The 10,129-nt window shown below is 44.5% G+C and overlaps 2 protein-coding genes across 4 annotated transcripts in view; one reads left to right on the top strand and one right to left on the bottom strand.

The window, feature by feature from the left end:
* Positions 1 to 10,129, top strand: part of LOC111866896 — a 142,313-nt gene that overhangs the window by 23,168 nt on the left and 109,016 nt on the right. The window lies entirely within an intron of this gene.
* LOC111866894 (glutamate decarboxylase) overlaps positions 1 to 10,129 on the bottom strand; it is a 93,699-nt gene that overhangs the window by 15,168 nt on the left and 68,402 nt on the right. Inside the window, exons 5-7 of the mRNA XM_023856241.2 lie at positions 9,104 to 9,183; positions 7,868 to 8,039; positions 5,558 to 5,625 (exon numbers count right to left, since the gene is read on the bottom strand). Coding sequence (XP_023712009.1) covers positions 5,558 to 5,625; positions 7,868 to 8,039; positions 9,104 to 9,183 — 320 coding nt within the window. The remainder of the gene's footprint in view (positions 1 to 5,557; positions 5,626 to 7,867; positions 8,040 to 9,103; positions 9,184 to 10,129) is intronic.

Raw genomic sequence — 10,129 nt, 5'->3', positions numbered from 1 at the left:
TAATGTAAATCATGTGAGGTGTACATGAACATGAGACAGTCTAATGTAAATCATGAGGGGCATACATGAACGTGAGATAGTCTAATGTAAATCATGTGGGGTGTACATGAACATGAGACAGTCTAATGTAAATCATGAGGAGCACACATGAACATGAGACAATCTAATGTAAGTCATGAGGGGCGCACATGAACGTGAGACAGTCTAATGTAAATCATGAGGGGCGTACATGAACATGAGACAGTCTAATGTAAATCATGAGGGGCATACATGAACATGAGACAGTCTAATATAAATCATGTAAATCCATGGAGTCCTACCGTCTGTAAAAAAATGATCAATGAAACTGAGAAATCAGTCGTATGCTCCAAAGTGGGAGCGAAGTGGAGGAAGTAAATGTGAGGGATAGTGTCTGAACAGTCGCATGCAGGATATGTTACCCAAATCATACTGTGATTCGTGATGATTAATGGTTGGGGAGTGCAATTAGTGGCTTAAGGGAACCACGACCATTAAAAACACTCCTTAAAGGGCTGTCCAAAGAAACTATACTCGGACGTTTGGTTTATGGAGGACGTTATAAATTTTTAGATTATATCTGCGGAAATTCCTTACTTTCCATTGTGCATTAATAGTCAGTTAGATAAACTCTGGTCTACCACGAAATGATTGTATTATCCAGTCATGCATATTCAAGAGGCGAGATATGAAAGAATCCTGAAATAAAGAGAAGAGAAGAACGAAAGAAATAAAAGAAGAGACTGAAAGAAGGGAAAATTTGTTAAAGAAAGTAGAAGAAGAAAATGAAATAAATGAAGAAAGATATAAAGACAAAGAATGAAAGAGAATATAAGAAGGAGAAAAGAATAAGAAGAAAGAATGAATGAAATTAAGCAGAAAAGAATAAAGAATATAAAACGTATCAGATGGAAGGAACGGAGGTTACCCTATCTGTTCTAACATATAAGCATCAACGCCTATGCACTTAGTGTTGGAGTGGCTGAGGAGAACCTGTGGCTGAGGGTGGGGTGGGGACCGAATATTGAACAACATTAAAATTCAATTAGACGGGGAAGGATTTGGGGGGGTAGGGGGTGTCGACAACAGCTGTGGAGCATCAATCATGCAGGCCGCTTTTAAATCTCTAAGGGTATTTAATTGGCCGAAACATCAAGCACAACGTGACTCACAAGCAATCGATCAAGTAGTCGGTCTCAGGTCATCTCAATCGGTTAACACTACGATCGCTTCTAATTCTTATTTTTAAGCGTTTTATTGCGAAATTAATTTACACGTAGGCTGTACATTCCTTTCCTGACGTCTCTGAATGAAGGTGTAGGTTGCGTATTGAAATATTTTACAACTATAGGAAATATTTATTTCCCACGTCTTATTACAATATCAATAAGAATGGAGCCTTCCGGCTATCTCGCTGTATTACTTAGCATTCCACCTTATTCGGGAGTCCCGTGCTTCGAGAAATGGGCTAACCCGACATGTTTTACGTGATTTTTCCTCACTTCCTCTTTAAAAATACTGTCACTACTTACGTCTGACTATAGAGGTGGTATCGATTTATTGACCGCTTACAAGTCGTAACTACAAATAACTATAGCACTATCGCTGATCTCCACAACTCACATATCAACACACGCTAAGTGTTCTCCAACCTGCAGTAACAGCTCTCAGCAACGGAGAATCTTCAGCTTCTTTGTTCACGTCGTTACTGTCCGGCGAATATCCCACAACTGAGCTGTCAACTGAACTGTAGCGCCATCTCTTCTCAGCCTCCCTTGCAGAACTCAACTGACTGATTGCTCAAAGTGTTCTGATTAAAACTTTTCGGAACGGACCACATAGAAAACACCGTTCTTCTATTGTCGCATACGTATTCGTTGCCACGGAAACGTGTTTACAGGTCTTTTGCTCAGAAACAGACGTTCTTTATTAGCATATCTCGCACCAGTTGCATAAAGTTATAAAATGATACGTAATTCATTCGCAGAGTCACCCCCCATTTGGGGGCGGGGTCGAATGCCTCTGCCTTATACCTGCGAGTCCTAGGAGATGAAGNTTTATTAGCATATCTCGCACCAGTTGCATAAAGTTATAAAATGATATGTAATTCATTCGCAGAGTCATCCCCCATTTGGGGGCGGGGTCGAATGCCTCTACCTGCGAGTCCTAGGAGATGACTAAAATGGAAGTCTCGAATCTGAGATAGTAAAATTTGGTCGCGAGACCCTAGGGACTCGACCCGAGAATGACTTCACCGGCGAAGGCCAGCAGCAATTGTAAACGTCAGACCCGTCCTCTCATCAAAGAGAGCGCCCCAGATCAACAGACCCGCAAGTGTCTGACAGTAATAAGGATCTTATGGTAAGCCCCAGATGGGTGCTTTATTCCAAGACGGACTGAACGACTGACCGTCGGTGGTAACATAAGACTCAAACTCAGGCTCAGACTCGCAGAGTCAGTCGTACTGGAGTCGTCAGCAAAAGGATTCTTAAGACAGGCGTCATTCGTGCAAGTCAGTCACAGTGGAAGAGAAGGCCCTCGTGTCCAGGAGGGAATGGAGCAAGTCTGAGACAGTCACCGGTTGTGAGCTGTTGTAAGTAATTTTAAATAAGAGTAACTGTAATAGAATGGGATTTGTGGTGGACAAAGTGGCGCTGGGGGGGTTTTCTACGAGTACTTCGGTTTCCCCTGCCAATCTTCATTCCACCAAATTCTTCATCATCATAATCACCCGGGGCAGGTACAATAGGCCAATCAGTGGCCGCCGTGCCCAGTGGACCCAGTTGGACTCCACCCCTCACTAAGAGAATTAAAAAAAAAAATGAAACTGTAATAGAAGTGCCAGTATATCCAATCCAGACCCCGTTAATTATTAGTCACGGAACCCTGACACGTGACAGTATAGAGAGTCGGTAGGACTCCTTTCGCGGGAGATCAGCCCGCTTAAGGCCATTACCTACGCAAGGGAAAACAAACACAATAAATGCAGACAAATATCAATGCCTCGAGTGGGATTCAAACCCACTGTTCCACTGTTTCAGCAGGCGAAGAAATTGGTGTCTTTGCTCGCGCAGCCGCTGCGATCGGCAGGAAAAACGTTATTTGTACCGTCTCATTTATATCGGGGAAAGTCTTTGGTTAGAGCAGCGATTTTATGCACTCAGTCTCTTCAGACAAATATGGGAATAGTATTTTGAAATAGACCACGAATTTTCCATTCTAGTTATCTTGAATCTGTTGTGCGCAGACTTGTTCATTCTACAGTTCCATTCTTCGATAATTACTGTCTGCATTTCATGCACTGTCGTTAAACTATATAAAGGTAAAATTTTCCCTGTATTTAACTAAGCACTACGCCATGAAGGCGTATGGGGTGTGGACTTATAGACCCACGTTTTCTCGACGTCGGCACTAGTTGGAGGTGAGTGGTGAGCTTCACGCCCCAGCCGCTTTACCCCCCCCCCCGGGGAAAAAGCCCCGTTACCCATTGGATAGGAGGTTGGGTGGAACCCAGAGCCGGTCTGGACGACGTGGAGAAGAGAGAATTCTTGACCCTACCGGAACTCGAATTCCGACCCCTCGGTCGTCCAGCCCGTAATCAGTCGCTACACCGACTCTGCTATCCCGGCTCCTGCTATTAAATATATAGGATGATGACTGATCGGAAAGCATCGACGCATACTTCTGGTGTGAACATGGGAACCTGACAGCGCTGACGCACCACCAGATGGGCGCAGCTGCTACGATTCGCAGATTAAAACCAAGACATGGAATTAAAAGCACGTGCGTCACTACAGAGAGAGCGAGGGGCCTCCCCCCCCCTTATCGTATTGTGATCATTGAGAAGTCGATCTAGAGATTTTAGTGGAGAAATAGGCTACGTTGTTGTAGAAAAATGGTACCTGAAATTGCGCCTGTGGGCGCGTAGGCTCAATCGCCCAAACAGTCCTGTTGATTTAGTGCCTCTTTGTCGTTTACAATTCTTATGAATTTCTTTTCACGATAATAACAAATAATCCCGAAAAGAACTCATACGGCGTACCACCTTTTTGCACAGAGTTGTAGCCGAACAAATTTCTAACATTGTAAGTATGTGTGTTTATATTTCATTGTATTTTAAGACCATATTAGTAACGTTCCCACCTCATGACTCGTAGTACGCGGGTTCAAATACCCGGCGGAGGTTGTCAAATTTTTAAGGGCGGAAAAATTCAGGGAACAAGTCCTCCGGGAGGGACTTTAAGCCGTGGGTCCCGTGTCGTAGCTTTACGGCACGTAAAAGAACCTCATATCTCCAAAGGAGGTCACTGAGCCAAATTAACGGACGTTTCCCGCCCAACAGCAGTCTCTAATACCTCTGGTAGATGGGGGAAGCATTATAGATACCTCTCAGCTAGTAGAGCCGGTCTCGCTGGCTGGGCGGGACTGATGGTAAGCACCAGTACCGGTAGGATATAGAGACTGGTAGAAATCATAGAGGGAAGCACAATGGATCAATACAGGTCTCAGTGCATGGGGAAACCCACCCTCTCCAATAACTAACTAACTAAGACCATATTAGCAATTGTTGACTTACAATATTTAATACCTGGTTTATAGGTATGCTTATGATCTACCTCTACCGATTTTCAAATGCCTAGCTCCACTGGACTCTTAGTCATCACCATCAAACAGAAAGCTAAAGAAAATATTCGCGCGACTGCCATATTGTTATTTTCCATTATACAAGAAATTATTGTCACATGTAGGGTGATACACGTGACGAAAATAACGGAATCTTGTTCGGATGATTTGATTTATTAGCACCTTGGTTATAAGTTCTCTTAATCACATTTAAATACAGCGCTATCGCTGATTTGCACACTTTCCAATCATCGTTGCACACGCACTGTGATTCCTAGTCTTCACTAGTCGTCTCCTAGCAAAGGAACTCAACACAGAAACTAGCACTTCAGATCACTAAGAAGTCTTCTTGCTATTTCGTCTTAAATCACTCAGGAACCTCGGAACTAAAAATTCTTCTGGACTCACTCCTCCAGCTTACGGCTGACTCGTAACTGGAGCTTATTCTGTCACTGCTTTCACTACTCTTATAAGCTCTCTGCACAGACCCCACGGGAAACACTGTCTTTATTGTTGATTGCGTCACCGCTTACGCGAAAGTATGTTTACAGAACCCTTGCTCAGAAACGGGTTGCATACCTCGTTGTTCCACCTTTGCTGGGCGCGGATTACATAGAAAACACAGCCTCATCTATTGTTGCATGTTGGACCGTGTTTACAGAGCTGTTGCCTGGCAACGCGTTGGTCAAATCCGTTACATTACCATAATTATAAATGCATTTGTACATTTTTCAATGATTTATTAACGTGTATTTTTCAGGACCCTAAATTCCCACTAATGTCACCTCCACCTCACAAGTCGCACGCACCCCATGTTTTTATAACTTTTTGTAGGAAATTACAAGGTGCGTCGTTGAGGTGACCTCCAATGGGATAACGTCCATATCAGGTTTCATAAAAATCGACGGACACTCACCTCTCTATGCCAGAGAGTCTGGGGTGTCGATATTTCCTGGACAGAAGCAGGCCTCCTCCCCACGCGGCCTGCAACATGTTTAACAGATAGCCAGTAGCTGTTAGTAGCCGATATCTTACAGCAGTTGTTCATAATTTTAAATTGTGATTGAAATGAATTTCATCGGTTGCTGTTGCTAATTTCTGAACCCTTGATCAGTACAGGCAGCTCGTAACTACACAATTTATTATTTGAAACTAGGTAAGATAATGCGTTAGATAATGCTGTTAGGTTTGATAAAAAATAAAATTATCCCTGTGCTTAACAGTTAAGCACTACGCCATGAAGGCGTATGTGGGAACGGATGTATAGATCCACATTTTCTTGACCTCGGCACTAGTTGGAGGTGAGTGGTCAGCTTCACGCCCCTGCCGCTTTACACCCGGGGAAAGAGCCCCGCGTACCCATTGGAAAGAAGGCTGGGTGGGCCCCAGAAGCGATTTGGCCGACGAGAAGAAGAGAAAATTCTTGACCCTACTGGGACTCGAAATCCAGCCCATAGCCAGTCGCTATAGCGACTACGCTAATGTAGTAGTATAACTAATAGGACTATTTATAGTTGCGAAATGAAATGTTTTATAAATAATATCACTGTCTTGTGAGTGCTAGAGTGAATCAGGAAGTTTTGTTACAATTGTGCCCAGTTGTGCTACATTGTGGAGGTAAGAATAGCCCATAAGTAATAAGATAAAGGTGAGAAATAATTATCATATGAACTAGTTCCTGTTTTAACTGTGATGTTTCGCAACACTGACTTAACACGATCTTGAAAATTTTGTTGCCAAGCCGGACATCTTTGTGGCCACATGTGGAAGTCCTTATTTACCATTGCTATCAATATCTCAGAGAATACAGGATGCTATGAACACTGTTTTTACGTGTAACAGGAAACTGTACTAGACTCGTTCCCGCTGTGCTGCAGTGTACTCGTATATGTACAACTAAAGGTCACGTGTTGGCCGCGCCATAGCTCAAGCGGTTAGTCGCTGGCTTCCCACCGCGGCGGCGCGGATTCGAGCCCGGTTCTGGTCAAGTTTGATTTGTGGTGGACAAAGTGGCGCTGGGGCAGGTTTTCTCCGAGTACGTCGGTTTCCCCTGCCAATCTTCATTCCACCAGTTGCTCCACAATCACCCTCACCTATCATCTGGGGCTGGTACAATAGACCAGAAGTGGCCGCAGTACAAGGGACTTAGTCCCACCCCACTAGCAATAAAAAAGAAAAGGTCATGTGTTCAGAAATCTGGCAGGTTAGAATACCTCCACTGTAGCCCTGCCAGGCGTAGGAAGCGACGAAAATGGAACCTAATGTCCGGGTGTATAACTGGGCCACCATGTCACTGGGGAACATAAATATAGAGACCTGGCCCTCCAGATTGGTGGATGGTCGCAAAACTGACCATGATGCTCTTTAAAAAGTATATTGTTGCGAAATCCAAAACGTGAAAACCGGATGCAAACTTACAGAATCTTCTGAGTAAGGCTATGGATCCTGAAGGCCTTTTGCCAGTAAAGATGATGATGATTATAGATACGAGAAAGAAATTTTTGTACTGTTGGCCTGACTGACTCCATGAAGTGAACTGTTAGCCAGAATTGCTCGAAAAATACATAGTTAAGATACAATATGCCGGTCACGGTAGCCGAGAGTTCTAAGGCATGTACTGTCTTCGCTCGCTTGGAAACCGGGATCGTGGGTTCGAATCCCACTCAGGACATGGATGTTTAGTTTGTCTGTACGTTTTTCTGTGTTTGTGTACAGGTAGAGGCTTTGCGACGAGCTGATCAGCAGCCCAAGGAGTCCTACTGAATGTGTAAGATCTAGAAAAACCGAAGTGAACGGAGAAGTTCATGGAGGTAGGCCTAGGCCTACTGGGGCTGTAGTGCCTTATTAAGAAAGAAAGTTACAATATGGGACTTCTAATTAGCAGTAGGATCGCTGCGGAGTCTGCTGCCGTGTATTGTTGAGGGGGGTTGTTTTTTTATTGGTAGTGGGGTGGGACTAAGTCCCTTGTACTGCGGCCAATTCTGGCCTGTTGTACCAGCCCCATATGATAAGTGAGGGTGATTGTGGAGCAATTGTTGGAATGAAGATTGGCAGAGGAAACCGAAGTACTCGGAGAAAACCTGCCCCAGCGCCACTTTGTCCACCACAAATCCCACTTGACCAGACCCGGGATCGAACCCGGGCCGCCGCGATGGGAAGCCAGCGACTAACCGCTTGAGCTATGGCGCGGCCTGACGGGGCCTGTTAGAAACTGTGTAATACTCACATCAACATGCAGCCACAGTTTGTACTTCTGGCAGATATCAGCAATCGGATCTATGGGGTCAAATGCCCCTAATACTGTAGTTCCAGCAGTCGCGTTCACAAAGAAGGGGATGTGGCCCTTCGCTTTTCTCTCCAGGATAAGGCGCTCCAGCTCCGATGGGATCATGCGCCCCCTGCAACGTAACAAGAGACAGCCACTTCAGTAGCATTTAGGTGTAACCCTGCGACTCACTAATATACTGCTCTGTAGTCTTACTTACTCATGGAGCTGAGCCCTTCTTGAGGAGCCGCCAATTGTGCAGCTACTTAAAGAATTTCCCAGTATGTTATGGAACCCGAAGGTTCATTACCGTGTTCACAAGATCCCTCCACTGATCTCTGTCCTGAACCTGATCAATCCAATCCATTCCATCCCATCCTATCTCCCTAAGAACAATTTTAATATTGTCCACCCACCTACTCCTTGGTCTTCCAAGTGGTTTCTTTCCTTCTGGCTTTCCAACCAATGTCCTACATGCATTCATCTTCTCCCCCATTCATGCTACATGCTCTGTCCACCTAATCCTCCTTGACTTGATCGCTCTAATTATACTTGGAGAAGAGTTCAAGTTATGAAGCTGGTTCTGTAGTCTGTTGACATATGTGGGTTGTCACGTATATTTCACCACTACTGTCAGCAACTGAAATGTTTTATAATTCTACATTTGTTCACGTCTAAACCTACCAACTGTTTTAGCCCACTTCCCTTATTTTGAGAAAATAAAAGGGCGCCTGTGGCATCACTTTCTGCCTGCGCTTTTGCTTGTGTTTCTTCCCTTAACCTTTGTTAGGAGGTTTGCGAGATCACTTTGCTGTCTCTATGTCCCCTTTTTTTTTTGTGTTCTGTGCCTTCCGTTTCGTATTAAAGGATAGTAGGAGATTAGTTCTTCCCAGGACTTATTTTTTTCTGGTTTGTTAAATGACGCTGCGAGTGTCTCAGATTCCGATCTTAACGCGTCGAGTGTGAATTCTTTGGAACAAAGTGGTCGTGGCCTAATCGAGGTGCTCTCCCGGCGTTTCTTGGGGGAGTGACAGAAACCATGAAGTCAGGATGTCAGGAGGTCTGTCTCAACCGATATGCAAACCAAGCACCTCCTGAGTATAAGTCTAGGTTGTTGTTCTTTTAGTGTTGCAAATAATGCTCGCGGAGGAATAAATTAAAATTCAGCAGGCACATTTACGCCTGTAATTTCCTTACCTGCTGTCAGATGGCACCTCAACACAGTTGTCCACTCCCAGGCCGCAAACAGCTGCACAGCTTTTCACCGAGTAATGGCACTGTACACACAAAACAACGAACTGCATGTATACGTCTTTTCTAAATACACGGGAACTAAGCTCCTTACTCTGTAACCAGCCAAGTACCGGTCAGAGATGAACCCCCAAACTAAGAAACCGAGCATGTGAGAATTTTCTACATGTTAAGTGCAATCGTACATCTAACAGATAAGTGTGGAGCAGTGGTGGTGTGCTGATTAGCAAGGAAAACCTGAAGAAAATTGTAAGAAAACCCTGCCAAACTGCCACTTCTTCCACCGTGAATGTCACATAAAGTCACTTGGAATTGAACTCGATGCCTTTCAGTGAGAAGGCAGCGCCTGGGCACTGCCTTCTTATTTCGACAGGCCTGTACTGAAAATAAAATTAGCTCTTTTACACGTAGTATTACGCCGTATAGACCCGTTTCTGGACAGAGATCTCGAAGCGGACGAGTACAGATGTTGCTTTGCACTAGGCGAACAAACACACAGCCGTTTCTGAACAATGGCTCGGTAAACAAGTTCCAAAGGAAACGATATCCGGACTATCGCTATGTAACCGCCCATAACAACAATAGAAAAACTATTGGAGGCGATATTTTCTGTTGGGTCCGCCCTGATGCTATATGGCGAGGACCCCCAGGTAGGACAAGTGAGCTGTGCCAGGGATGCTGAGAAGCGATAGCGCTATAGTTGAGTTAACAGATCACAGGAGATCAATTGCTTGATATTCGCTGGACAGTAACGATGTGAGCGCGGTAAGCTGACGAATCTCCACTGTTAAAGCCGTTACTAGGAAACGACTGTTGGAGACAGGCTGGAGAAGAATTAGCGTGCAGTAATTTGTAGATTTGTGGTAGCACTGTAAGCGCTTGCGTGTAGTTCTGAGTGTTGTGCGTAAGTGTTCAATAAATCCATTCACCAATTCATACCCCGTCTATAGTCACAATGTAAAACGCGACAAT

Source organism: Cryptotermes secundus, unplaced genomic scaffold (assembly GCF_002891405.2).
Source record: "Cryptotermes secundus unplaced genomic scaffold, Csec_1.0 scaffold810, whole genome shotgun sequence".
Classification (NCBI taxonomy): domain Eukaryota; kingdom Metazoa; phylum Arthropoda; class Insecta; order Blattodea; family Kalotermitidae; genus Cryptotermes; species Cryptotermes secundus.
The sequence above is the reverse complement of the archived record's forward strand: the minus strand, read 5'-3'. Positions and strand labels throughout refer to the sequence as shown.